This window comes from Lasiosphaeria miniovina, assembly GCF_030549165.1.
Source record: "Lasiosphaeria miniovina strain SMH2392-1A chromosome Unknown B0T26scaffold_2, whole genome shotgun sequence".
NCBI lineage: Eukaryota > Fungi > Ascomycota > Sordariomycetes > Sordariales > Lasiosphaeriaceae > Lasiosphaeria > Lasiosphaeria miniovina.
In genome coordinates, this window is record NW_026848221.1 from 2020107 (window position 1) to 2046617 (window position 26511).

The 26511-nt window shown below is 54.6% G+C and overlaps 8 protein-coding genes across 8 annotated transcripts; 3 read left to right on the plus strand and 5 right to left on the minus strand.

The window, feature by feature from the left end:
- The first annotated feature begins 343 nt into the window (after positions 1 to 343).
- B0T26DRAFT_821626 (uncharacterized protein) lies at positions 344 to 3947 on the plus strand. Its single transcript, XM_060447408.1, has 2 exons — positions 344 to 1367; positions 1433 to 3947. The coding sequence occupies exons 1-2, from the start codon at positions 758 to 760 to the stop codon at positions 3607 to 3609; spliced, it is 2787 nt and encodes a 928-aa protein (XP_060300163.1). The 5' UTR covers positions 344 to 757; the 3' UTR covers positions 3610 to 3947.
- Positions 3948 to 4129: 182 nt separating this feature from the next.
- On the minus strand, positions 4130 to 5640 carry B0T26DRAFT_738046 (ClpP/crotonase-like domain-containing protein; the record flags this gene model as incomplete). The annotated part of the gene is made up of 2 exons (XM_060443537.1): positions 4130 to 5509; positions 5590 to 5640. 2 exons carry the CDS (start codon positions 5638 to 5640, stop codon positions 4130 to 4132), a joined length of 1431 nt encoding a protein of 476 aa, XP_060300164.1.
- Positions 5641 to 5971: 331 nt separating this feature from the next.
- B0T26DRAFT_128902 (uncharacterized protein) lies at positions 5972 to 6747 on the minus strand. Its single transcript, XM_060433351.1, has one exon. The coding sequence runs from the start codon at positions 6708 to 6710 to the stop codon at positions 6342 to 6344; it is 369 nt and encodes a 122-aa protein (XP_060300165.1). The 5' UTR covers positions 6711 to 6747; the 3' UTR covers positions 5972 to 6341.
- A 1388-nt stretch (positions 6748 to 8135) lies between these two features.
- On the minus strand, positions 8136 to 9140 carry B0T26DRAFT_671992 (uncharacterized protein; the record flags this gene model as incomplete). The annotated part of the gene is made up of 5 exons (XM_060439401.1): positions 8136 to 8489; positions 8549 to 8622; positions 8740 to 8807; positions 8890 to 8945; positions 9123 to 9140. 5 exons carry the CDS (start codon positions 9138 to 9140, stop codon positions 8136 to 8138), a joined length of 570 nt encoding a protein of 189 aa, XP_060300166.1.
- A 4467-nt stretch (positions 9141 to 13607) lies between these two features.
- B0T26DRAFT_637001 (phosphatase 2A regulatory B subunit-domain-containing protein) lies at positions 13608 to 15899 on the plus strand (the record flags this gene model as incomplete). The annotated part of the gene is made up of 5 exons (XM_060436891.1): positions 13608 to 13631; positions 13739 to 14098; positions 14161 to 15117; positions 15170 to 15468; positions 15524 to 15899. 5 exons carry the CDS (start codon positions 13608 to 13610, stop codon positions 15897 to 15899), a joined length of 2016 nt encoding a protein of 671 aa, XP_060300167.1.
- A 2644-nt stretch (positions 15900 to 18543) lies between these two features.
- B0T26DRAFT_639258 (uncharacterized protein) lies at positions 18544 to 19647 on the minus strand (the record flags this gene model as incomplete). Its single annotated transcript, XM_060437117.1, has 2 exons — positions 18544 to 19395; positions 19483 to 19647. Coding segments are annotated over 2 exons (1017 nt in total), but the record flags the coding sequence as incomplete, so codon positions are not given.
- A 416-nt stretch (positions 19648 to 20063) lies between these two features.
- B0T26DRAFT_694039 (uncharacterized protein) lies at positions 20064 to 21430 on the minus strand. Its single transcript, XM_060441216.1, has 4 exons — positions 21055 to 21430; positions 20942 to 20955; positions 20845 to 20870; positions 20064 to 20766 (listed from the first exon to the last, which is right to left on the minus strand). The coding sequence occupies exons 1-4, from the start codon at positions 21061 to 21063 to the stop codon at positions 20417 to 20419; spliced, it is 399 nt and encodes a 132-aa protein (XP_060300169.1). The 5' UTR covers positions 21064 to 21430; the 3' UTR covers positions 20064 to 20416.
- Positions 21431 to 22754: 1324 nt separating this feature from the next.
- B0T26DRAFT_694048 (RNA polymerase III transcription factor IIIC subunit-domain-containing protein) lies at positions 22755 to 25808 on the plus strand. The gene is made up of 3 exons (XM_060441217.1): positions 22755 to 23230; positions 23290 to 23611; positions 23680 to 25808. The coding sequence occupies exons 1-3, from the start codon at positions 23027 to 23029 to the stop codon at positions 25611 to 25613; spliced, it is 2460 nt and encodes an 819-aa protein (XP_060300170.1). The 5' UTR covers positions 22755 to 23026; the 3' UTR covers positions 25614 to 25808.
- The last annotated feature ends 703 nt before the right edge of the window (positions 25809 to 26511 follow it).

Genomic DNA, 26511 nt, shown 5'->3' on the forward strand with positions numbered 1-26511 from the left:
AACACAACACAACCCCGAGCCTATGAACAAAAGGTCTTTGTTTGGGACGAAGGAGGAGCTCGAGACATCCTTTCCTAATTCCCGCTCGCGCCGTAGCTTGATCGCGAGAGCTTTACAGGCGATAAATCACCCTTCTGGGCGGTGTGCGCGGAGGTCTATCGCTAGGTAAGGTAAATTTCCTCAGCTTGGGTTTTGAGCGAAGCAGCGCAGCTCGACCAACTTGCCCCACTTTATGGAACGCTTACAGTTACACGACGAACTAGCCACGGTGGCTTGTGTATGTATGCACGCCTGTGGCGTGAGCGCCTCGCGACGTCGCCCAGCGTTCCTGCTGCAGTTTGTTGCATGACTGGCAGTGGCATCGGGAATGCGCTGCGGTTGAAAGAAGGTATCCGTACCTAAATGTCCACCTTTCATGTGATATGGATCCGACATCATCTCACGCACGCACTACCTACGCCCGCACTTGTTAATACCTTGCCTTGCCTCAGGCGTCCCGCTAGAACCCTGAACGATTGAACCATGCAGCTCTCTGTAGCCCCTGAGCCGCCTGTCAATATCAATTGGTGATCGATCGACCGCCGCAACTTTCAATTTTCGAGATTCGGGTTTCCGCGGGTTTCGGGCCACAGCGTTGAATTGATCGATACGTACGTTTGGCACAGGGCTAGCTGCTGCCTCGGGCGCATTCCGTCCAACCCACATCATACAAGAATCACATGCCCCATGTTGCGCCAGATCGACTGCAAGACCGGCCATGCCCGAGCATCTCCTGCCCCCGGCTCTGACCACGGCGAGCGGTGCCTACAGCGGCGACGAATCACCGTCCCCAAACATCCGCATCCTGTCGCGCTCCCCGCACCCGTACCACCGTCGTAACTCGGAGCTGCTCGAGCCCGCCGACCGACTTGTGCACACAGCAGCGGCCGCCCCCTTTGCCTCTACTGCGGCCGTCGATGGCGCTGCCGACGCGGACACCGTGGCCAGGGGTCTGCCCTTGCTTCTAACCCCCAAGGACTCGACCCCCGCGAGCGACAGCGGCACCGACGCCGATGATGAACACTTCCTCAAGGGGCTTCCCGCACCCAAAACACGGTTGCACAAGGGCTTGCGGGGCAGGAACGAGCCTCTGTCGGGATCTTCAACACCTCAGCTTTCGCCAGCTGTTTTGGAGGAAGAGGGGCGCAGGACGCCGCTCGGCCTGAGCCATGGCAGCTTTGCGCAAGACAAGAGAAGCGCTGCCGAGAAGGTGCGCCGCCGCAAGGAGCTTGTTCGGCGCAGCACCGAAGTTTTGCTCCTGGCCTGTCTGGCTGGCATGGTTGCCTCCAATCGCGACGTCCAGCCTTTCCTCCGGCTATACCAGAGAGGTAGGGATATATCCGTCTCACGTTCCAGCACAACTTGCTCCCCTATCTTGCTAACATATTTGCAGAATTTCTTGTCCTCGGACAGGTAGCGCTCGTGCTGCTTGCCGCCTACCCCCTGAGACTAGTCACTTGGGCCTATGCTCAGGGGAGTCCGTCAAAATTGGTGCCGATTACTATTCCGTCGTCGTTTGATCCAGCGCCACTGTTTTATCCCCCATTGATACCGGTACTTGTGTCTCTTCTTGTTGCCCAGAATGTCAGGGCCGCTGTGCTACTAAATCTGGCCCTCGGTCTCTGCGCCCTGCCCAGGTCGCTGGTCCCCAGTTCCAGATATTGGGAAGTTTACAGTCCCGCTCACTGGCTCCTGTCCTGTCTCCCACTCTTCGTGGAGAGTTACCAACACTCAATCTCGCCCGTCGAGACCAACGAGACCTCGCAAGAAATTTTGGCTTTGCTCTACCCCTTGCACCAAACACTATGTTTAATCCTACAGTTTCTCACGACGACGAGCCTGTTGACCGCCGAGTTGCAGCTACTCTCGGTTGCTCTTATCAACGTCCTTCTACTCGCCCAGTCTCCCCAGGCTGTCATTCTCAATGGCTTACTCTGGGGGGGCGGTCTTGGCATCATTGTTTTCTGCAGCCAGGTGATCCGATGGGGGATTGCTCTGGCTCGAGTGCCAAAATGGCGATTTAAGCGTCTTTCCATCCCATCAAAATGGGGGTCTACTTTCCGGCTATTACGCACACTCTGGTCGTTGCGGCGGCCTCGACTTGATATTAAAGTGGTTGACTACGGAAACACATTTTCCGACACTGCGAACTCTTCTGACGAGTACTACGAGGGTGCAGGGCTGAAAACCCGTCCGCCGCCCCTGAGAAACCCGTTCCGGGCAGATAGTGTCAGCGATACAGACATGGTGCCCGGTTCACACGTGAACGCACTCAATGTGCGTTTCAACTTACCCGAGCCGATGCATCAGCTATCAGCTCGGAGAAATACCCTACCCTCGCCTGGCAGGTTCGGCAACGACCGATCCAAAACCAGCACTCCTTCGGGGCGCCGGAAACGCTCGGCCTCGTCCAGCGTGCGTGCCTTTTTCTCGCTTACGCAATCCCAGGCCGTGATGAGGAAGTGGCTGTACGCAGGCTACGTCTACCTCTGCGTGCTTATGATCGTATTAGTCGGCATCAGGGAGTACGTGCAGAGGTTTGCTCTGGCGGGATACGAGCCTATCGGATGGGCCCTGGGCTACCTGTTTGGTGACTTGCCACGCTTCCGGCTCGAGGTTGTCAAGGCGAATATCGAGAGCTGGATCTGCCTGCCGCCCCGGCCGGACCACGAAGACGACGTTGCGTTCTGCCGCCAGGGCTTAGTTCAGCACCTCCGCCACAGCTCGTTTGGCGAGGCTAATACGCGTCTTGTGCTCGCTGCTTACTGGCTTGCCATGATCGGCGTCGGCCTTGCCGTTGTCTTTCGACTATCCCCCATTTACGAGGTGGACACGCGCCGCAAGGTGTTTCATTTTATGATGGTGGCCATGTTCCTCCCCGCCACATATATCGACCCGACGTTTGTTTCCCTAGCCCTGTCCCTCGTGCTCGCTATATTCTTGCTCCTCGACCTCCTCCGCGCGAGTCAGCTGCCCCCCCTCTCCAAGCCCATCGCCTCATTTCTCACCCCCTTTGTCGACGGCCGCGACCTCCGCGGACCCGTCGTCATTTCCCACATCTTCCTGCTAATAGGCTGCGCCATCCCCCTCTGGCTCAGCCTCGCCTCCCTCTCACGCACTGGCTCAGGCGCTCTCGCTGGCTGGGAGGTGCCTACGCGCGACGTCAGCATGGTGTCGGGCGTCGTGTGCGTCGGCCTCGGCGACGCGGCCGCCTCTCTCATCGGCCGCCGCTGGGGCCACCGCAAGTGGCTTTGGGGCGGCGGCAAAAGCGTCGAGGGCAGCCTCGCCTTTGCCACGGCCGTGTTCGTGGGGCTGATGGCCGCCAACGCTTGGCTGCACATGGGCGGCTGGCCCCTGACGACGCCGACGCTGTCAATGACTGCGACGCAGACCAGCCATCTCGGCGGCATGCTGGCGAGCCTCAGGAGCCTGTGGTCGTCGGCATCGCTGCAGAAGACCGCCATCTGCGCCTCGGTCGCCTCCCTCACCGAGGCTGTGCTGACGGGCGGAAACGATAATGTAGTTGTCCCGGTGGTTCTGTGGACCTGCGTGAAAAGCCTGGGCGTGTAGCGTTGGCCTCGGCGTTTGTTTACGATAGAGGATAGATCTGTGTTTTTATCTTGGGGCGTTTTGGAAGAACTGGGGGGGACGGCTTGTCAGAGTATAAGCGTACGGAGTACCTTGAGTCTAGTCTAAAATTACACCGGTTGCCTGCTGTATAGATACCCATCTACATACTTGGGATTGCTTAGCTACCTTAGGTGAATTCGTTCCATGCACACGCATACTGTGTTCTAACCTTGGGAAATATGGCAGAGAATATTCACTATAGAAAGGCCTTTCGCTCCGCAGAGTCTACAGCATTTACCGAGGGGATTTTTTTCCTTTTTGAAAAAAATAAAAAAACTATGGATGAAATCAGGTATATATAGATGGTACACTTTTTAGATATTTGATATATATACACGTAAATAAAACCCGGACAAAAAAAAGAATTACACCCCACCCTAAAACGCTACATCACTCACTCTCTACACTACACTACACAACACAAGACACGGTATCTTTTGCTTTTTTGTTTACATTGTCTCTATTCATACAGCCAAGACGCAGTATTGTCTAGGGGTGAGGCGGCCGTCTTGCGGTCGAGGATCTCCTTGACGACCTCCCTGACGCCCTGCTTGAAGCTGCGGTCCTGGAGGAAGTGGTCGAGGACCTGCTTGCGGGTCATGTTGCCGCGCGAGACCTGGTCCTCGACCTCGCGCTCGGTGGGCAGGCCCAGCTTGCCGTAGGGGTACTGGGCGTAGTCCGTGTCGTTGACGAGCTGCAGCGGGGGCGGGTAGTCGTCGACGCGGATGAAGGGCTCCGAGATGTTGCTGTCCGGCAGGATGTCCTCGAGCGCGGCGGGCTTCCACTTGGGCGCGCGCTTGTCGATGAGCACGGCCGTCACGCCCTCGTTGAAGTCGCGGTGCGCCATGAACTTGGCCGCAATCTGGTGCTCGCGCCGGAACGTCTCGGCGATGGTCCACTTGCGGCCGATGCGCATCTGCCGCAGCGCCACGTGCACCGACGTCGGCGACCGCTGGTGCAGCATGTCGAGGACCCCCTGCGCCCACGCCTTGGCGGGCCCCTCCTCGGTCTCGAGCGCGCTGATGATGTCCTCGACCGAGTTGTGCCTGAAGCACCGGTCGATGGCCTTGCGTAGCTCGCCGCCCATTAGTATGGGCTCGTCGTGCGGCAGGCCCGTGCAGTACTCCTCGATGGTGGCGTTGACGACGGAGAGGCGGTGGGGCATCTCGTCGTAGTCGTTGAAGCGGAGCTCGGCCAGCCGCGACTCGAGGGCGGGCAGGCTGGAGGAGTGGAGGTAGTGTGTGGCGAGGCCGGCGTAGAAGACGTTGGCGCCCGTCAGGCGGGCGCTGGTCAGGGCTAGGAAGGTGCCCGTGGCGCCTGGCATCTTGGGCAGGAAGAAGGAGGCTCCGACGTCGGGGAAGAAGCCGATGGTGGTCTCGGGCATGGCGAACACGGTGCGCTCCGTGGCGATGCGGAAGGGGGCGTGGACGCTGAGGCCCACGCCGCCGCCCATGGTGATGCCGTCCATGAAGGCGACGTAAGGCTTGTTGAGGGTGGCGATCATGTGGTCCAGCTGGTATTCCAGGGCGAAGTAGTCCATGGACAGCTTCTTGCCTTTGGGGCCGCGCTGATTCCACCTCGCCAGCTGAGCCACGTCGCCGCCTGCGCAGAAGGCCTTCTCTCCTGTGCCCTTGATGACGATGACGTTGGCCATGTCGGACTGGGACCATTCGATGAGGCGCGGGCCAATCTTGCGTATCATGGAGCCGTTGAGGGCGTTGAGCTTCATGGGGCGGTTGAGCTCGATGGACCGGAGCCCGTAGAGGGAGTTGAAGAGCACATCCTCGGGTTCGTCTCCCTCGACGGGCTTGAAGAGTTCGTGGGCGGCCTGGGTCGACATCTGCAATGGGTTGGGGGTCAGTATGTATGCAACGCATGTGCAAACAAATTGGCGGATTAACAGAGCGTTGGCTTGCTTACCAGGAGTCGTGGCGCTGCTTGCCGCGACAGCACCTTTGCTTTTAACGGCATGGCGAAGGTCTGTCTGCTGTAGCCGCGGCACGCAGCAGCGGCTGCCGGGACGGCTCGACTGGCAATGGCCTGAGAGAACATCTAGAGGAGAGTAACGTTGTGGAATCCCCTAGACCATTGTCATGCGCCGAGAATTCGCGACGTCGAGGGTACCTCTGTAGCTTATTTTTTTTCTTGCTTGCCGTCAACCGCAGACCAGAGCCCAGCCACTGGAAATGCATGCGGCTTCGATGGGTCCACTGCCTGCTCTGAGCGCCACAGCTTTCCGCATTGGGGCCCACATCCAAGCAAGAGCCAATCATGACGACCCCTACTTGAACCTCAAAATATCCTTTTCGCATTCAACACCGGACTACCTCGTCATATCTCGTCCTTCCGACAGTTCTACCCTATTTGATTATGTCCGACGCGGCGGAAACCTTCGGCACCACGAATGAAAGGGTCGAGGCCGCTGCCAAATACGTACAATTTATCGGCCCCGTATTCTTCGACGTCCACTCGCATTCCAGGTTTGTCCCCAACGCCCTTACCAGACTTGCCCACGATTATAATCTAGTATCCATTTATCCTTGTTCCACATATCCAAAATGCCTAGTGCGGAAGAAAAGTGTTTGGATACGTCGTAGAATTGCTACCTACGTAGTCAAGTTATATAAATGCACTCAATTTTTCCTTCTCTCCTGCCCGCTACCCTTCCCTGTCTAATCATCCTCATCTTCGCCCTCACCCTCATCGCCGCTGCTGCTATCGCCATCTTCCATGCTCCCGTCTCTCTCAGCGCGATCGATCGCCTGATCCACGGCCACGTGCACTCGGCGTGCTGCCTCTTGTGTCTCCTCATCGGTTAACTTCAATGGAGAGTCGAATCCTTGATCCTTGATCCAGGATTCGACGACGTGCATATCGGCCGTCCCAAAATGGGTGGCCAACGCGAGTAACATGTTCTGTCGTATATAGTTACCCGGTGTGGGAAATGGACGTTGCTGGTAATATCGGGCCCAAACATCTTGCCATCCATATCGCTTGACGTCCTTGATACGGACCAGAGCCATGACGAAATGGAAATACATGAAGCGTGAAACTGAACCTCGACGCTAAAGATCTATAACTAGATCTTAACTTCCGGTAGACCGCCTGTTTGTGAAGCTCGGATCGCGATAGCGGGCATAGCCGGGTCGATTGATCCGAGAGAAATACCACTTCCCATGATGGGTGATGCTACTGATGGGTGATGCCGCCGATAGATGATACCGTTGATGGATGATACCATGGACCGCCAATAGAAGATGCCGCTAATAGCTAATACCCAATCTATGGATGATGCCGCTCATAGATGATACCGCCTATGGATGATGCCGCTGGTGGGTGATGCTGTTCATGGATGGTACCCCGGATAGATGGTGCGGCCGATAGATGATGCCGCTAGCGGGTGATGCTGTTGATGGATGGTACCCCGGATAGATGGCGTCAATACGGCGCTGGTAATCCGCCGCACGTAAGGCACCTGTAACGTCATTCTTGACCTGGATTTGGTCCAGGGCAAAAGGAACGTTAAACATCAAGCCCTATGGACTAGTAACGCGTAAGACAGCGACATAAGTAAGCCCTGAAGAGAAATCCCGCTCAGAGATATCAAGCACAGCCTATCCAGCGTAGCTCCCTGTGACTTGTAAACCGTGATGGCGTACATGTAAGTGAAGGCAGGTACGCCTGATCAAGGTGGTCACAATGAAGGTGCTGAATAGAACGAGCAATGACTGGTATTGGTAAGAGACTTCAACCTGGCCCTCGCAAAGGAAGGGGCGAGGGCCACTGCTTATATACATGACAGAGTGCAGGGCTAGCGGGCGAGAGGCCATGACAAAGGAATGAGGTCTTGGCCCGCTCGGTACGCGTGTGAGTTGGTCGTGTGTGTGGGTTGGGGCTCTTTCCTTACATGTTGTTGGTATCAACCATTAGCTTTGTATGTACACAAGGACATGGATCTTGGCTTTCTCAATACATCAAGGCACACAGCTAAGAAACAGGAAAGCTTGAATATCTCCCCCAGCTTTTGGTCCTCCGTTTGTGGGTCAACTGTAACTGCATACACCTCCGTCTTATGTGTTATGGTACCAGTAGTGTTAGTATCTAACATAACTATGAGTGAACGCCGGATTGTGCTCCATTTAACTGGAGCAATTAACCAAAACCTCCTTGGACCTCGCGAGCTTGCCCGACGGTAAAGCTCGGGTCCAGTGGTTACATTAATTGCATGACCCGTCTTAAGATTCTTTGGTTGTAACACTGTGTAATATATGGCGTTTCCGTCTTCCTGTTGCTGGTCAAGTCCGATGCTGCTATTGCCACGCCTCATTAGGATGAGGGTATGTGGCTCCAATTGCACTGCTTTCACCATTGCGTACTCGCCCGCTCCGGCCATTGTGTTGCCACCTGTGATTCTCGAGAAGCTGGAAACAGTGAATCCGCTCTCACCACTCAGCTTCGGCTGCCAGCTAGGTCCGTGGCCACTTGCAGCGGTCAGTAGACTGGTGTTGAGGTGTCCTTTGTCCACTCAGGAGGCTGGCGGCTCGGGGCAGGGAGCGGAGGATGGAGGGCGAGGCGGCGTCCAGAGGCCGGCGTGGGCCGTCCGGGGAAGTGACGAAGGACGGCGTGGGAGAGGCGGCCCGGGGGGTGTTTTGAGGCGAGGCCTCCCGGGAGCCGGGGGCCGGGGGAGCCGGAGGCGCGGGAGTCGGGCCCCGGGACTGCGATTCGGCCGGCGGGGGCGGGTTGGTAGTGTTGGTGGCGGCGGCGGCGTTGCGGTGCGGCGGCGGCGGTGCGGTGGTCGTCATCGTCGTCCTCTTGGTCGTCTGGGAGACCCCGCCCCGCATGATGGTGGTGGTGGTGATGGTGGTTGTGGTAGTTCCACCGCCTCCTCGTCCTCGCCCTCCACCTCCTCGTCCTCCTTGTTGCCCGCCTTGGCGGGCCTCTCTCGTTCAGCTTCTGCCTTGTCGTTCAGCTTCTGCCTTGTCGTTCAGCTTCTGCCTTGTCGTTCAGCTTCTGCCTTGTCGTTAGACACCACGAGACGATCCTAACGCACGGTTTCATGGGTCTACTTACGGAACGCCTCAATCTCCTCGCCGGAAGCCTGGGAGGCCACGGCCAGGTGGCTGGGTTGGCCGCAACTTCTGCATCTTCGCGTCATCTAGCCATCACAAGGCATATAAGCATCTCCGTCAACAGCATGGAAGGATGCATTGTTCCTCTTACGTTGCTCGTCGGTGGTGGTGGTGGTTGGGCCCGGCGACGCAGAGCAGCTGAGATGACTGCAATACACTGGTAAGCCCTTATATCTTCCTTTCATAGGACTTGGCCATTCATGGGGTCAAAGCTGGATGGCCGAGGGATATGAGGTTTGACATACGTTGCGGGTGGCTTGATAGCGTTAGGGGAAGAAACGTGGACGGTCGTCGTAGGACTTGGCCCTATAGATGGGGACGTACCGTTGCTCTGGCACCCATTTCGCTGTCCGTTCTTTCCTAATAGTATCTCTGGCACTTGCCGCGACATCAACAACATGCCCTTCCGCACCTCGAGCAAACCGACTTCACCGTAGAAACAGCAGCTTTCCAGATATACGGGGGGCTCTTAATGTCCCCCGGGGTCTGCCCTGCCGTTGAAGTTATTCCTAAATCTACCCTACCGCCTAATACGTCATAAACCGACCTAGCCCACTCGTCCAACGCCTTTACCGATAGTATACTATTTATCGCTAAGGGCGGAAATATCGAAGCCACAACCCTCGCTGGGCACCATTCGGGGCGGGGAATTTTAAGTCCCCTATATGCTGACCCCGTAATGCTTTTTTCATGGGAAGCAAAAAGCCTCACGCCTATGCGCTTCACCTTAACTCGGTAAAGTGGACTGTCATATGGGTAACGAGACCGAATAGTCATCCCTATTGAGCGAATCGAATATGGATATTTGGCCAATTGAACGTATTGGGCAAAAGATATATATGTGTACGCGAAAATTTGGCCATCAACCAAGTTGCCCCTTACTGTTCACGTTCGCCTGGCGTTACGCAGTTTCTGGGTACGTTTGTACAGTACTAACTAGCGATAGAAATGGACGCCCTTGAAGATCTAAGCGATCTGAGCGACTTTGGCGATCTCAGCGATGCGCCCGATGAAAATGCGCCGCCGGCACCACCACCCCTCTCGAACCCGCCTATCGGCCACAAGCTTCTCAACACCAAATATGACAGCCTCGATGATCTTATTAACGATTTAAACGAATGGTCCGCTTCTACACGCTTTAACACGTACAAGATACGAACCTCCAATTACGCCAAAGACTTTGGCCACCCCCGAAGGTCATAATTACCGACTTTGAGGCCGCGATGAGGGCTGCAATTGCCCGAGTTTACCCTGAAGCTAAGCCTCAACTCTGCATCTTCCACATCAACAAGAATGTGGTCCTTCGATTCAAGAAGAAATGGAATACAGCCGCTACAAAGGAGGTTGCCCGGGCTCAGGCACAAACACAGGCACAAGGCAGGCAACAAGGAGAGGAAAACAACGAAGATAACGACGATGAAGATGAGGAAGAAAACCAGGTTGTTTTCCGTACAAGAAGAGTGCAGGATGGCCAGCAGCCGCGCCTGGGCGCCCTGCCAGCCGAGGTCCCCTACACAAAGGCAGGAATGTATGTCCTCTGGGAGTATATTATGTACTCGGCCACCCTCGATGGCTTCAACCAGGCATAGGAGATGATGAAAGCCGTATTTTCCGCCCAAACGGCTATACTGAAGTATCTCGAGGAAATATACATGCCACTTCGAAGTCAGTGGGCGACTTGCTACACCAACAAGGTACAAAACTTCGGCCAACGTACCACATCGCCAGTCGAGTCAGTTAACAAGCTCTTCAAGTCATACGTTATTACCGGCTCTAGTTCGATTGATCAGACTGTTAAACAGAGCCTGAATATGGTGGAGGGCATGAATGAAGCTTGTGATGAGGAGACTCAGAACCAACAGAACCGCATTCGCTTCGATTACCTAGGAAAGTAGTGGCTAGGCGAGGCTCCCTTCAACGTATGTTATGAAGTCCTCGATCGTGTTGTTCAACAGTACAAAAAGATGCAGCCGGCCCTGGAAGACCGCCCGAGACCCCTCGAGCCTTGCACCGGCAGCTTCCGGGCGCAGTATAGCATTCCTTGCTCTCATGAGCTTCTCAAACGTCATAATGTAGGTACTCTGAAGCTTCAGAAGGTTGATTTCCATTTATATTAGTGCCTGGAGGAGTCATTACTTGATGAAGATGAGTACCTACGGTACCAAGAGTTTGATAGAGTCTAGCACCTTTAGGGCCGGCCGCGCAATACTACTGCCTTTGCGGCCGAGCCAAATGCTCCCCGGGTCCCGACTACTCAGCCGGGCAGGCAGTCCGGGCTAATGCCCTCCATTCGCCGGGCTCCCTCGCAGTGGGAGGGCGTCTCTCTTGACGATGACGACGACGATGTTGACGATGACATCGATGAGCTCACCCAGGCGCCTGCGGAGCCTGCCCGCCGTACTGTCAACAACTTGGACCCGGTTCGCCGTAGTAACCGGGGCTCAGGGAGCCGGGGTGGCCGGGCAACAAGCACTCGGGGTAGCCGGGGCACAGGGAGCCGGGCTGGCAGGGCAACAAGCAGTGCTCAACACCAAGACACGCAGGGTGTTAGCCGGGGAGGCACAACATCACGGGCTTCACGTGGCCCTGCAGCCTCTGCAGTGGCTGAGGGCCGTGTTGTCAAGCCTACACGAAGTGGAAGGGTCCCGCAACCTACTGCCCGGGCATTGGAAGGTATGGATCAGTGAGACTGTCAGTTGCATGCAGTTACGAGTAGTTGTAAGCAGGCCTGCAGTTTTTAGTTGCATTTTTGGCCCTGTTACGTAATCAGAATCAACGAGGCCAGCTTCGCTTTTTATCGTAGATTTGAACGATTTGAGCGAATCTACGGCCCTGAGCTGGAATTACCGCATTTGGAAGTGTGTTGACGTTGGCGACGGCGGCGAGGTCCAATTGCGTTGCCAGCGCTTGGAGCGGTGCAACCAGCGAATGTGGTAATTTTAGCTGTAAATTGTGGTATTTTCATGGGCGGTGAGCTGGAACGCTTGGCGGCCTATGTACCTACAGTATATGGAGACGTTTTAACAGTCAGAGGAGACGCACTCTAGAAGTTACATGGAAGTTTTCACGGCATGGTGGAGTAGCAGATCTGGAAAAAGTTTCAGAGATTTAGGGAGGAAGGTATAGTATTCTCTGATCGCCCTTAGCGGTTCTGCTCGGAACTCATATTACATCTGCGGTACAAATATGCCTGCGGTCAATAACCTACGGTGGTGCTGCACGACGCCAGCGCGTGTTCTCGGCCGATCAAAGAAGAAGTGGGGACTCCTCCGTTTGTGAGCACGACCGTTTTTTTTTTACAAAGTAAAAAAAAAAAAAAAAAAAAACGGAATACACTAACAGGAGGGAAAGAGGGACCCGTTTTTGGATCCCAAGAACCCCGGTTCCTGACCCCCTCTAGGGATTGGAGTGTACAAACTGGAAACCTCAGAACCTAATAATATCCCTAAATCGATGGGAAGCGGGACGAGATTGGCCTCTGCGCTGCCACTAGCCTGGTCTGGGTAGATCGATTCCTTTGGCTGGTAACTCAGGTTACTGCGTAAGAAATCCCCTCTCTGTGCCCCAGACGACGAACCCTAACGATATCCATGTCTCTCCTGGCCGGCTGAAAGACCCTCTTAAACTTGCGGCAACTTGATTCCCACAGTTCGCTTGGCCCGGGAAAACTGACTTGACGGTTGCACAATCAAAACTAAATATTAGTTGGCTTCATCAGTCTTCGTCGGTCTGCAGGACAAGGCAGCCTCGACGCATTCCCGATTGTGTGGGTCCCTCGTTAATCGAAGCGCGTCCAGTGTTTAACTCCCTCCACTTTACGTGCCCCGTCCTCCGACTGTTGCCAAGCACCTGGCAGTCAGAGCACAGCCTCAAAGCTTAGTCCAAGACCTCCCTGGGCCCCTGGGCCACTGACCGGAGGCACTGAGCAGCAGCAGCAACAGCAGCGACGTTCTGGGTCCCTGATGCCCCGTGCTTTGGCCTTCCGTCCTGACACGCCCGACGGCCTTTTCAGCCACTTCTCACCGCCCGCGGCCCCCGCAACCTCACTATAAGCCTAAGCTGCCGCGTGCTGAATTGTGTCGTCAACAACCTAACAGCCCCGGCCAAACAGCCACAGTCGGATTTAAGAGCCGCGACAACCACACAAAGGCCCCGCAAAAACACCGGCATCCTGGAACGTCAGCCCAAGCATCCATTTCCCCCAAGCTCCCGACGGCTCCCAGCACGCAGCACACTGCACACCCATCCTACAGCATTGCAGCCGATATTCTCAGTCAAGTCTACCGTCGCGACGGTCTCGACGGACCCGCTCGCGATCCGCATCGCCGGCGTCAATCCTGTTGTCGCGTCCTGCCCTGATTAGCCAACGACTGCAACCACAACCATTCATCCCTGCCTACCAACCTTAGGTTTCCTCTCCACGTCCAGCTCAAGGGCCACGACCCGCCCCCGTCTCTCGTCCCGACTGCGCCGCCCTAAGCCGTGCGACTAGCATCCATTACCTCGTCAAGTGCCGTCTGGTCGCTGGCCTGCTGTTGCAACCGTCTCCGACGCGCTCTCGAAGCCCGCCATCGACCCCCGCTTTTGGCTCTGACCGACGCACGCACAGGCCGACCTCTTGCACCGACATCGACTCTCGTCCGCCGCCACCACGTTGCCCTTGCACAACACTCGGCAGACAATCCACAGTCAGCTACTTAGCTTCGTGAACGCGTCAGAGTCCCGCTGTCATCGTGCTTTGACACCCCTCAAAGGTTGAGTTGGGGGCCTCTAACCGCCCCACGCCCAGAGAAACTGCTGCCTTTAAAGATGAAGCGGTTCGGGCAGAAAGTGGTACGTCTTGTCGTCCGCATTGGACACGCTCCAACCCTGATTTGTAGATTGGGTTACATTTCCCTTCATGAATCCCAAGTGGCTAACGCGACTGCCCTGTTTCTTAGCTCCAAAGGACGCAAAGCAAGTCCTCGAGGAAAAAGGAATTGAAGGAGGGAACAGCATCGCCAAACTCTGTTGGCTCATCGAGGGAAGCCACTCAATCACCAGTCCTGACCCCATCGTCGTCTACATCGACCTTGAACGACATTCGCAACAAACCCTTGCCGCCCAACAACACATCCCACGATGAGCACTCGAACGCCGCGCTCGGCGCTCAGGCCGGGCTGGTAGGTACTGCCCAAAATCCCGGCGTGCCGGACAGATTCAGCAGCATAGGCGGATCGCCGCAGGGCGCCAATGGAGGCGCCACGCCCGCTAGGCATGGCCCTCTTCCCCCAACAGTGATAATTAGCCCAAGCGCTCCGGTAAGGTTTCCTGGGTACGCGAGCAGCTCTCTTGATCTATACTGACGCATGGTCCTGTGAAGCATATACCCCCGCCTGGTGCGGCCGAGACCATGCCGCATGATCTCGCTCCTCCGAAAGCTGGACAGAAGTCGCTCATATACGATCGCCTGCATCAGGGTCCCAAGGACGTGCTCGAGGGACCCAAGACACCGAGGCGGCAACACTCGTCGCGCTTCGACATCTCTGTCCACCGCGAGCTAGAAAAGCTCCCAGGCTTTCACGAGGTGCCGCCAAATCGCCGGCAGGAACTGTTCATGCAGAAGATTGAGCAGTGCAATGTCATATTCGACTTCAATGACGCTAGTGGCGACATGAAGTCGAAAGAAATCAAGAGACTGGCACTCCATGAACTATTAGACTATGTCGCTAACAACCGCCAAGTCATCACGGAGTCAATGTATCCCCGTGTTGTCGAGATGTTTGCAAAGAACCTGTTCCGTCCCATTCCGCCCCCCATGAACCCCCAGGGCGAGGCGTTTGATCCCGAAGAGGATGAACCAGTCCTGGAGGTTGCTTGGCCGCATATCCAGGTCGTCTATGAGTTCTTCCTCCGTTTCATCGAGAGCCAGGACTTCAATACCAACATTGCGAAAGCATACATCGATCATAGCTTCGTCCTTCAGCTTCTTGAGCTGTTCGATTCCGAGGATCCTAGAGAACGAGACTTCCTCAAGACGACCCTGCACCGCATCTATGGCAAATTCCTGAACCTCCGGTCCTTTATTCGCCGCTCCATCAACAATGTATTCTTCCAGTTTACCTACGAGACGGAGAGATTCAATGGGATTGCTGAGCTTCTGGAGATTCTCGGCTCCATTATTAATGGATTTGCGCTGCCCCTGAAGGAAGAGCACAAACTCTTCCTCACGCGAGTTCTGCTCCCTCTCCACAAGGTCAAAAGCCTGAGCATGTATCATCCTCAGCTGGCGTACTGCATCGTGCAGTTCCTTGAGAAAGATGCATCCTTGACAGAAGAGGTATGTTTGTCTGAGCCTTCTGGAGATGCCATGATACTGACACCCGCCTTAGGTTGTGCTTGGTCTCTTGCGCTATTGGCCCAAAGTCAACAGCACCAAGGAAGTCATGTTCCTCAACGAGGTGGAAGATATCTTTGAGGTCATGGATCCGGCCGAGTTTGCCAAGGTCCAAGAGCCTCTGTTCCACCAGCTCGCCAAGTCGGTTGCGAGTCCTCACTTCCAGGTCGCAGAGAGAGCTCTGTACTTCTGGAACAACGAGTATTTCTGCAACCTGGTCAGCGACAATGTCGAGATAATCCTTCCCATCATGTTTGCGCCGCTTTATGAGAACTCAAAGGGTCACTGGAATAGGTATGTAGCCCCCTCGGTACGCTTGCTCGGGGTCTTGTCACTCATGATTTGGCAGGACGATTCACGGCATGGTCTACAACGCGATGAAGTTATTTATGGAGATTAATCCCCAGCTTTTTGATGACTGCTCGCACGAATACACGGAACAACAGAATAGCGCGGCATCAAGAGAAGCTACACGGGAGAGAAAATGGGCTGCCATCACGGAACAGGCCAACCAGAGAAAGCTAAATGGCTCAGCCAGTGCCCCTGGTCCGGGAGCGACGCGCTCAACTCCCAGTGCGATGCCCAGGGTTGACGAAGTCGATACTGCCGAGGACAATCAGAAGAGGCTAGATTCGCTGAAGCTTCAGGACAGCGATCGCCGGGAGCGCCGACCCATAATTCACGAACGACAAAATTCAGTAGGCTCGTCTAGAAGCCAGCGGTGATCCTTGTTCGACATGTGTCAACACATTCCTCTGGCATTTCTTTGATTCTGGCGCACGACTAGTTATATCCCCGGGTCATCGGCAGCGCAGTATTTTATCTCCAAAACTCGGCGTCATCACTTGGCCTCCTCAAGAAAGGATTACACCACCCCCGAATACCGACTCTTTCCTCACGACCCACGCTCGTTCAGATTTTTGATTTCTAGGATTTGTGTGGGAAAAGGGAGACGAAGTTGCGGGCGGGGCAGCTCAAGAAGGTCTGATCAGGGGAAAAAGAAAAACTTTGGCAAATTCGGCTTTGATGTTTTAGATCGCGGCGGCCGTAATCGACGTCGCCCAACCCTACGTATGTGTCTTGTGAATTTTCATTGTTAATATTCTCAAATTCTTTTGTCTTTTAGTTTCTCTTGTGTGACAGGGAGAGGGTATATAACGACCTTGAGGATGCCATTGGGGGTTTATCTTTCTTTTCGACTCTTCCATGCCAGGGATGGGCAGTGCCAGCGGCCCGCGGCTGCAGCTAGTTGTTGCTGCTGCTGCCGTTTGATATGTCCTCACGCGCGCGCACCACGGAACCCTACTGCCCAAGCCTCTTTTACAACCAGTTAGATTTGTGGGCCCGCGGAAGTGGGGAAGCGGAAGCGGAAGGCGAGAAGGGAAGGAAGACTATTTTGCTTTCCGCAAAGAAGTTATCGCCCATAAAAACTTGACGAAAGAAAAGCAAAGTTGCCATTACCGGCGGGGATTTGATTTGTATGGTGGTAATGGGGGTGGGGGTGGGGGATTGACTGGAACTGATGGGACGAACGTGAAGTGGAAACCTCCCTCAGGGCGAGAAGGAGTGGAAGGGCAGGGCAGCGGTGCGAGGAGACGGACGGTCAGTCAGTCAGAAAAAGGGAGAAAGGGAGATAGAAGGAGACAAGAGGACTAGAGGGTAGTGCTGCGAGCGAACCGGTTTATTTGTCTCCATGTCTCTCTCTCTCTCTCTCTCATTTTCTTTTTGCCCTTATTATTAGGTATTCTTTTTTTTCCTTCTATTATTATTATCATTATTGTTGGTGATGTGTTTCGTCGACGGAGTTTTTCCACCCCCTTTTTCTTCTTTTCTGCGCCTGATTTCCGTTTCCTCTTTCTATAGCTGCTCTTGCTGCCTTTTGCAAGTGAAATGGCTACTACTTTTTTCTTTTCTTTTCTTCTTTTCCCTCCTGCCTTCTCCACCCCGCCTTCATCTCGGTTCATTATGATTGCGGAGTGTTCGGTGTGTTGTTATCGATAATGGTGTTGGTGTTTACCTAATTTGCTGTTGTGCTTTTGCGTGCTCGAGTGCTGCCGCGCAAAAAGACTACAGGAGTGCCTTTTTTCATTACCTTAGCTACTCTCTACGTACCAAGCTATAGATCTCCCTTCGGTAGTGTAGCTGATGATGAGAACAACACACAATCAGTGGCAGCACTAAATAAAACGAGCAACAGCTGATTAAATAACTGATCCATTGAGAAGCAAACCGAATCTTGAATACTTATTCTAATCCGTACAATGTTGTTTTGCTTCATAAGCGAGAAGTGGCCTCCTCTAAAAGGTTCGGATAGCCGTTGCAGGGGCAATAACGCGAACCTGCCGGTGCTGCCATCATTTGCAAATTACAAGATGTACAAGTTTATACAATACACTATTCCCGTCACGGATTTGTTGCTCCTTGAGCCTTTTCACTGTAAATTAGTCATGGTCATACTCATACACTCGTACTCGGGACGGGATATGTTTACCGGCGCCGATCGTTGCTCGCGCGGTGCTGGCCACCCTGGCCACGGTGACAACGCTGGCCGCGCTGGTAGCGCTGGCCACGCTGGCCACGCTGGCAGTTCTGACCACGCTGACGAAATGAAGGGTCCGAAGGGGGTAACGGGGAATCCGAATTCTATTACAATCCGCCCGAACCTTGACCGGACCCTCTGCCACCTCTGCCATAGTATTGGCCTCGGGGGTTTCCACCCCCACGTCCTCGGTTGTAATTGTTTTGCTCTGCTGGATACAGAGGGGGTTGTGGTTGGGCCCATCCACCAGTGAAGCCAGGTGCAAAACTCCCTGGGCCAGTCATCTGCTGCGCGGCAGGAGGCGGCGGGGGCGGCCAGGCGCCTTGGAAATTATGAGGCGGCGGAGGCGGAACCGATGAACCTCCCCAGTGGTTGTATTGCTGTGGGTGGTAGCTGGAGAAGGGGCCTGGCTGGTACGGCTGAGGCGGGTTTCGCGGAACAAATGTGTTCGTCTGCGTGCGAAACTGCATTCCTGGATTCCCAGGAGCCGGGACAGGAGCCGGTGCAGGAGCTGGTGCAGGAGCCGGTGCAGGAGCCGGCGAGTAGGATCGGCTCCGAGAGCGGGAGCGGGAGCGGGACATTGAGCGGCTATACCTCGAGCTCATTGGTCTAATGGTCCTGGACTGCGACCGCGACCGCGACCGCGACCGCGACCGCGACCGCGATCTTCGCTGCCGCTTGAATGCGGGTCTTGTTGAGCGCCTGCTTGAGCTTGTGCTGCGCGTGTGGGATCGGTTGCGACGATGAGGTACTCGTGACGAGCTACGCGACAGGCTATACGATCGAGGCGACCGCGTCCTTCCGCGCTGTTCTCCGTCGGGCGTGTTGTCGCCTCGTGCCCGAGCCTTCATCTGCTCGCAAAAGTTTCGGGACCAGCCATAGTACGTGTCTCCAACTGTAGATCCGGCCGTCTCATCATTTCGAAATTCTTCGCCCATCTGGTTAATGTCGGGCCGGGTCTCGTTGACATTGACCTCAGTTTCGTAGATTTTATCCACATCGACAAGAAGTTTCTTGACCGCGTCTACAAGATCTCCTGGGGGTGGGCCTGTTGGAAGCACGGTTGCCTTGATGTCTGATGGGTTCATAGGCCTGTTTGGCCGTTGTCTGAGCAAGCTAATCATGTTGCCGGCAGGCAGATCGAACCACGGCGTGGACAGGTCTCCATGTGTGGAGGGGAAAACGAAATTGGAGGTTTTGGCGGCCTTGGCCACGGCTGTCCCTTCGCTGCTGAGATCATGCTGCCCAGACAACGGACTGTCAAGTGCAGCCCGAAGCTCTGCAATAAAGGCGTCGGAGAAATACTTTCCCTGCTCCCAGAGCCCGATCAAGGCCTTGATCTTAGCCACATGCTTTGGGCACTTTGCAAAGGACGAGGTGCTGCTGAAAAGGGACGGAATGACTGGACCAAGGCTCTCCAGATTCTTGGCGAACGATTCATCGCTCATGCGGACCTTGGTGTGGTAAAGAATGTCGTTCAAGATGTACAGAAGCGAGAGACATCTCCGCTTTGCTGAAGGCTGACGCACCCGGCCTGACTGCGGCTGTGGCTCGGCTACACGAGCAGCACCGCCGCCTTTCTCTGATGCAAACGAGCTAGCCAAGGCAGCCAGGTATTTGCAGAAAAGCGCGACGAGCTCAGGCGAGTTAACAACAACGCGGAGCGCCCACTGCTTGCATTTCTATACAATACCGCAAAAATGACGTTCAAACGACGTTAGCAAGCAATCCATAAGAGTCAACATGAGTTAGGGGGAAATGATTCAAACCTGGATGTTGGTAGGCGAGCCCTGCGTGAAGGTGGCATCGAGGAACTTGAGTATCTCGTTAAGTTCAGCGAGGCCTCTGGCAGGCGGAGCGTGCGCGCGGATCAGCGCTGAAGTCAACGCCACCTTGGCCTTGCCCACAACTTCTTGTGCTTCTTGTGATGCCATTGCGACTCCGGTACAACCTGTATGAAGAAAAAGGGGAGGTTGCGGTAATTACGCCCACGAGTTTGGGCCAAATGGTTGTAGTCGAATGAGAAGCTGTACGTCGTGAACACGTCTGAGGTTCGGTGATTGACGCGTGCCTTCCTGAGTTCAAGTACAGTGAAGGAAGCCCGACCCTGCACTGTTGACCAGGGTGTGGGGCAGCTATCCGTCGGCACGCTAGTACGTATTAGAACTTGGTCTTGTGCAGAGACTCTACCCTTGATCGAAGCTTTGGAGGGTGCCACAGTCGCCCCACTTATTGAGAAGCTCTGCATCAGCATCCTGAAGGTGAACTGATTGACACGCTTGCGCCCTGACATAGTTATGGAAATTATTACCTAGCAATATTCCATGGACGTTGCATCTGTCAACTCGAGTTGCATTGGATCGGCTCTTATTGATCAATCTACTACTCGGTAATACAAAAATAAGATACTGTATTTTTGGGGAACTCAAGACCAGCAAACACAGTAGTTCAGAGACATGATTGAATAACGATACCAACACACTGAGGGGAGAGTAAAAGTTTCTGTTTGAGAACGCCTCTTGGTAAACAGTTGCAAAGAAGCCATCCACAACCGCCGACAGCAATATTAGGTCCAGGACACGGAGTTCGAGGTTTACCGAGATCAGTCTACCCACCTCCCACACGAACCGAACCAAAATGCCTCCACACACACAATCATTACACGTAACTCTTCACAGTTTTCTCGCCGCCCCATCTAGCCCCTTAAGAAAACCGATCGCCCTTTGGGCTTCGGAACGGCGTGCTGCTCTCGTATTTGCTTTTTTCGAATACCCGCTCGCTCTCGGTGGCGGGGGCATGCCTTGTAGGGGCAGGGTCGCTGCTGGATTCCTGGCTGGGCGAACCCGCCGTGTCTGTCCGCGCTGGTCCTCCGTTGGCGCTAGATATGGGAGCGGCCGAGCCTCCCATTGCTGCTGAGGATAGCGGCCGGGTCGGGATGTTGTCCGAATACTCGAGCGATTCAACCATGCGCTTCTTCTTCCGCTGCTCTTCCAATCGAGATTGGCGATCCGCATTGATGCTGCGCTTCGCAAAGACATATGCTCCGGCACCCGCTGTGCGCCGGCCGAAAGAGCTTGTCAGTCCAACCACACGACGTCAGGGGGGATTCGAAATCGGCGGCCATATCATACCAACACACAAAGACCCCCAACCAAGCCTGCAGGGCGGCGTTGTCATCAGCTCTCGAACGGAGCTCGTGATGTGGGCGACGGTCGGGATTCGTCTTACCAGAAAGATTTGACCTGCGTGGCACGTAGTGAGCATGGGATGATGTAATGAACAAAACCTGGCCACATTGCTGGGCAGAAGAAGAGACCAGTTCGGGCGGGAATCCAACTTACCGTGTTCATTTTGGCGCAATTGAGCTAGCGACTGCTCGAACTACGAATCTAAGCAATTGGGATACGTCGACGATGGTAGGAGAAAGAAAGTGCGATTTTATCAGGATCGAGAGAGGTCTTTCGCCGACTTGCGCGAAGTGGTTGTGGTGTGATGTCGACGTTCTAGAAGAGCTTGGTTCTACTATTATTCCGTATCGCTATCGGTGCAACGACAAACTCCAGCCGAAGGCGGGGCCCTGGGCCCAGTGAAGACCCCACAGGGCAAGCGAATAACTGAAACGCAAACCCCCCGTCAACAGCCAGTTCCCACATTTAATAATAATGTTTTGTGAGATGATGGCTGTAAATACGAGTGAAAAACTACCTTTTACGGAACAACATACCAGGTATGACCCGGGAAGTTAGCGGCTCATTAGCGGCAATGTGTATACAGTCCAATCCCTACGAGGGAGAGGGGGTCAAAAACCGGGGGTACTTGGGATCTGAAAACGGGTCCCTCTTTCCCTCTGTTAGTGACCCACGGACCTGTGTAAAACGGTGACTTCCGTTTTCGAACAAGCTGCCTCCCACCCATAACGTTGGCTCCGCCCCGCTGAAAGAGACCCCAGCGTGCATTGCACTACAGCCAAGAATGGAGGGCTCCGCTGAACGGTCCCTTTCTTGCTTGTATGGAAATCACAGCCATAGAACGTCATGAGTTACATCTCGCCTTCTCAGCGTATATCCAACCAGGCCGGCCCCTATCATGCCAAAAGTGAAGTATCGGATTTCCGCAGGGCCCCTGCTTGTGGGTGGCGGAAGCTGTGGTCCAGAGAGGCGGAATACAGTGAGTATTCCAGTACAATAGTAGGCTTAAGGGAAGCAAAAAGCCGTGATTACAGTGGACTCTGCACTGTAACAAAGGTTCCTACAGAAGCCGAACGCTCCAACCCCCAACGTGTATGCCAACACGCCGACAGGCGCTGGCCGTAGCAAAGCTCGCCCTGGTGGCTGAGTTTCTCCGACGGCCAGATAGTGGGTTCTCAAGCAAGTGGTGGAGCAAGATGTACCGCGACCGGACCTCTATGGGCAGAGTCTGGTTGCCTGAGAAAGCGGCGGGGTATTGAAGTCCAAATTTGAGGGCAATTGATCCTTAGTACCCATCGTCAAGCTAGTAATCCTTCCATCAGAATATCAGAATATCTGGAAATAACGTCCACTTTCCGCACTCAATAGCGTAAATGAAACCCAAAGACGCCTTTGGTATTAGCAAGGAAGCACGACTTTACCGACTTCCGAAGAAGGGACGAGGCAATAAGGGTTACTAAATAATTACAGACTAATAAATTAGAACGATAGGCCCCGGTCTTCGGAAGTCACCCGCTAACATACATCTAGGGATTGGATTGTATGGGTTGCCGTTCATACCGTGGGTTGCCTATACCTAACGCTACGCTACTCTGACTGAGGCTAAAAGTTGTTGCCTACGGCAGGTACCTTACCCCAGTATCCGTACATGTGTGTACCTACCTTATGTATGTACCTGGGTGCACAGCAACCCTAACTGCCGGCGAAATCTTCCCTGAGGAGCCTGCGGAATACACATCCCTTAGCAACCTCGCTTCTTCTGATTCGCCAGCTCTGGTGCACCGCGCCACTGGTCAGGCCACTGGCTGTTTTTTCACTGTTAGTCCAGTGTTCCTTCCGCTCCTCGACCTTCAGAATACCTTACCTAAGGTACGGAATACAGATACCGAGTCCCCACTTTTCTTAACCTTGCGACCCAGTCCCTTTGCATCTTTCATATCGGAAGGCAGGTGCCTTGGGAGAGGTCACTTACAGCAGCCTTGAACCTTCAATTCTCACTTGCGGGGGGAATTGCGGGGCTACTCGCTACGGCACTTTGCGAGGGCTAGGACAAGCGGTCCATATACGAAGTATTTCATTCACGAATAGCCAAGGTATCTGGATACCTGACTGACTGGACACAGTCATGGCATCTGCGTTTTCCCACCAACAAGATGACGGTAGCGCCGGCGTCACAACATCTGGCGACGTCAACGTCGATGTCGAGCATGCACCAGCACCCGCCTTCACGGTTCCTGCCAGAAGGCTGGGTGCCCTAGAACACCCCATGGTAGCCCTGAACGTCGACAAGGTGCTCAAGACATTTGGCCAAAATTATGCGCTCGAGGCCGTGAGTACCTAATTTGTTGTACTGGACTATACTATGATTCAACAGCTAAACAATGACAGATATTGGACTCGGCCAGTCCCCATGTCTCTGTCCCACTGTATATGCGCCCTGACAACCCAACCTCGAGACCGTTGACGTCGCACAATGCCTTGACCCACAACATTGTCATCAAAGTCACGGTTCCAAAGCGGACTGGGCGGAAGCGCAAGCGAGGCAGCAATGATCCCTTCGAAGGCCCTACACAGCCTGCCGACCCTGCCACCATATCCTCCCGGGATCGGCTTGATCTCCCACGGAGCGTCAGGCGCAAGTTGTGCGACAATGTTGGCAAGTACATTGTCGAGCCAGTCGGTGTCATTGCCAACACCCACCGGTACAGAGGTAAGCGATGCCGTACCTGCTCCCCTTTTGCGTGCTCGTTCCCCGGCTGGCTAACAAGTTATTCCAAGGCCTCGCCGATTTCCAGTATGCGCTGGGGAACTCTGCCTTCATGAGCCGGTTCTGCGAGAAGATCATTCCCGGCGATGTCGCAAAGCTCAAGGAGTTCTCGTTGCAGCCCGGTATAGAATCTGGCAGCAATATTGACCTGATCCCGCCTCCCAACTTCACAAACATGAATCTGCCCTTTGGCTACAACTACCAACAAAACCCCTACACCAAAGAGATCAGTCCAGGAATGTTGTCGGCGGACGAAGGCATGTCGGAGGATCAAGAGTACGGCCGCGTAGTCAACGTTACCTCGCGGGTCCCCGCCGCCGGCTACTTTATAGCCCACGACGAGTACCCGGTTCCGAGCGGGCCCCGACGGCAGCCCAACATGTCCGACCCTCAAGTGGCCATGATCATGACGGAGATGCGACTTGCCATGGAGGAACGCCCTATCTGGACCCGCCGCAGCATGTGGAACCGGCTGGGCTCCAAATTCGAGGAGCTGCCCAAGAGCGGCAGCCTTGTCCGCCATTGCCTGCAGTATGCGGGATATCAGTTCAAGGGCGGACCGTGGCGCGACGCGCTGGTGCGGTACGGTCTAGACCCGCGCAGCGATCCCAAGTATCGCGTGTACCAGACCTTGATCTTCAAGCTACACAAGACGCGCATAGGAACTGTCGGTCGGTCATGGCAGAGTGTCAGGCGCAATGAGGTCGGCGTCACCAATTTTGGCAAGTACTGGCAAGAGATTGGCGACGACCAAGCGCTCAGAGACACGCACATCTTTACCGGCGAGGCATTCAGCACCGACGGCAAGGTGTGGCAGGTGTGCGATATCACGGACCCTCTCCTCGCCCAGCTATTTTCCAACGCCGAGGTGCGCCCAGAATGCGATGTGGAAATCAGTGGCTTCTACCATCGCGTCCTGTGGTCTGTAGCCAAGGCCATCATGAAGTGCAAGATGCTGGCCATCAGGTTCAATCGAAGCCTCACCGACGACGACTTCCGCATGACCCTCGAAGCCGTCCAAGGCCCTAACGATGGCGGGGACGGTGGTGGCGGCACAAGCATTGGCATCAGCCTCCCCGACCTCCAACTTACGGCCGCCGAGTGTGAGCAGCTCCGAGGCAAGAAGATGCGCCCCGGCGTCAAGCCAGGGCGCGACAGGTGGGTGGAAAAGAGAAAAAAGACGCACTACCGCGTCCGCATCCCCCTGAAACAGGCCGAGGAGAGAGAAGCCGAGAAGATGATCCGCCTCCTCTCTAGGGGCAAAGGGGGCGGTGAAAGCACGTCACTTCCTGGAAAGAACAAATCCGGCGATGACCCGGAAACGGCAACACTGGTGCATCCCACGGTGCATCCAGTTACAGATGTCGCTCGACTTGCCAATAAAGAGAATAACGGCGACGTTGCCAGTGAGACGAGCGGTGGGAGAGAAGACGAGGACGGAGACGAGGCGTCGGGCACATTCATGGAGCTCTTTGACAATCTCGATGACGAAGGAGACAGCGAGGACGACGAGGACGGCGATAGCGTGGAAGATATGGACGATGACGAAGATGAGGATAACGACGACGACCTGGACGATGACCTGGACGATAACGGCGAGCCAAAGACATTTGGCGCGAGCTACCACGCCAAGGTCAGCACTGGAGCCGGAGGCCAGGATCTGATGGGCTATGGCTGGTTCGCTGTCGAGGACGGCGAGGGCGGCCTCGGCGACGAGTACGAGGAAGAGAACGACGAAGCCGAGGGGAGCGACGACCTGGCAGACAGCGCCGAGGGCGAGTACGAGTCGGCCGCGGAAGAGGACGAGGCCGGCTACTACGAAGGGGATGGCGATAATATCCGCGGCCTCGGGGCAGGCGAGTGGGAGGGCGCGGACGAAGAGGAGGACCAAGACCTCAGCGACGCCGAGGACCCCGACGCCCATGTAACGTATCCGGCATACTAGGACTATGTTTGGTAGGATCCCGCAAGGATATGCGGAATCTGGAATTTTGTGGCCCATCGTGGATAGGTAGCATAGGGTTTGTATATCAGTGTAGAAGTACCTCACCCCCGGGCTTGGCTAGTTGCCGTCATTGTCATATTGGCCACAGTAGATGGTTGATATTTTGACCAGATAATGGAACCAGATCTCTCATCACTGACACACTTCTGGGTGCTTCGTTTTTGCGTAAATCTCGCGTGTTTGGGAATTAAGAAGAGTAAACTAAGGCACCTATGGTGTCGTTCGTTTTTGAGGCGTGCTCGAAGAAATACAACCTCCCCTTCTTGCTTAGCTGATTTGCTGCAAGATGCATCTATCGCCCATCTATTCATTAGTTCATGTACGGAAATTCTAGTTAGTAAATACATAAGAAGAGAGAGTACCAATAAGAACAGTAAAAAATAGTAGGAACAGCAATAATGGAAAGAAGACGAGGAGAGGAAACGAAGCCACCTGTGTAGAAAAGAAGGAGTTCGCTTTTGTGATAGGCAGGCAGGCGTGTCGAAATCACGTTCTGAGGAAACCGGCAGAGGAATAAATATATAGGTACCTAGATAATATTTTCTTTTTTTAATAAAAATAAATAAACAAAGAATGAAAAGATAACTAAGTTGCATGTGTGCGCGAGTAGTGTCAGTCTTTTGCTCTCTCTTTTTTTCCTCTTCAGAAGGAAATGGTATCTTGTATCATCCATCCACCCCCTCAAACCCGATCCTTATTCTCTGAGCCTCTTTCTACCCGCGATCCTATTAATCTCTCCCCGTTAGTATGATTCTTTCGTTGGTGTGCAGGCATGTAACTAAATTTCCAATTTCCAATTATAGATTCGAGCACCCCACATCCTTCTCTCCCGAATCCT

Excerpts from the sequence above, each read along its gene's own strand:
- B0T26DRAFT_821626 (XM_060447408.1), top strand. The coding sequence starts at position 758 with ATGCCCGAGCATCTCCTGCCCCCGGCTCTGACCACGGCGAGCGGTGCC. Across the intron at positions 1,368-1,432 it reads CCTCCGGCTATACCAGAGAG|AATTTCTTGTCCTCGGACAG; the intron begins GTAGGGATATAT and ends ACATATTTGCAG.
- B0T26DRAFT_128902 (XM_060433351.1), bottom strand. The coding sequence starts at position 6,710 with ATGTATTTCCATTTCGTCATGGCTCTGGTCCGTATCAAGGACGTCAAG.
- B0T26DRAFT_694039 (XM_060441216.1), bottom strand. Across the intron at positions 20,767-20,844 it reads TTGGGGGTCTTTGTGTGTTG|CGGGTGCCGGAGCATATGTC; the intron begins GTATGATATGGC and ends GCCGGCGCACAG.
- B0T26DRAFT_694048 (XM_060441217.1), top strand. The coding sequence starts at position 23,027 with ATGGCATCTGCGTTTTCCCACCAACAAGATGACGGTAGCGCCGGCGTC. Across the intron at positions 23,231-23,289 it reads AAAATTATGCGCTCGAGGCC|ATATTGGACTCGGCCAGTCC; the intron begins GTGAGTACCTAA and ends AAACAATGACAG. Across the intron at positions 23,612-23,679 it reads CAACACCCACCGGTACAGAG|GCCTCGCCGATTTCCAGTAT; the intron begins GTAAGCGATGCC and ends AGTTATTCCAAG.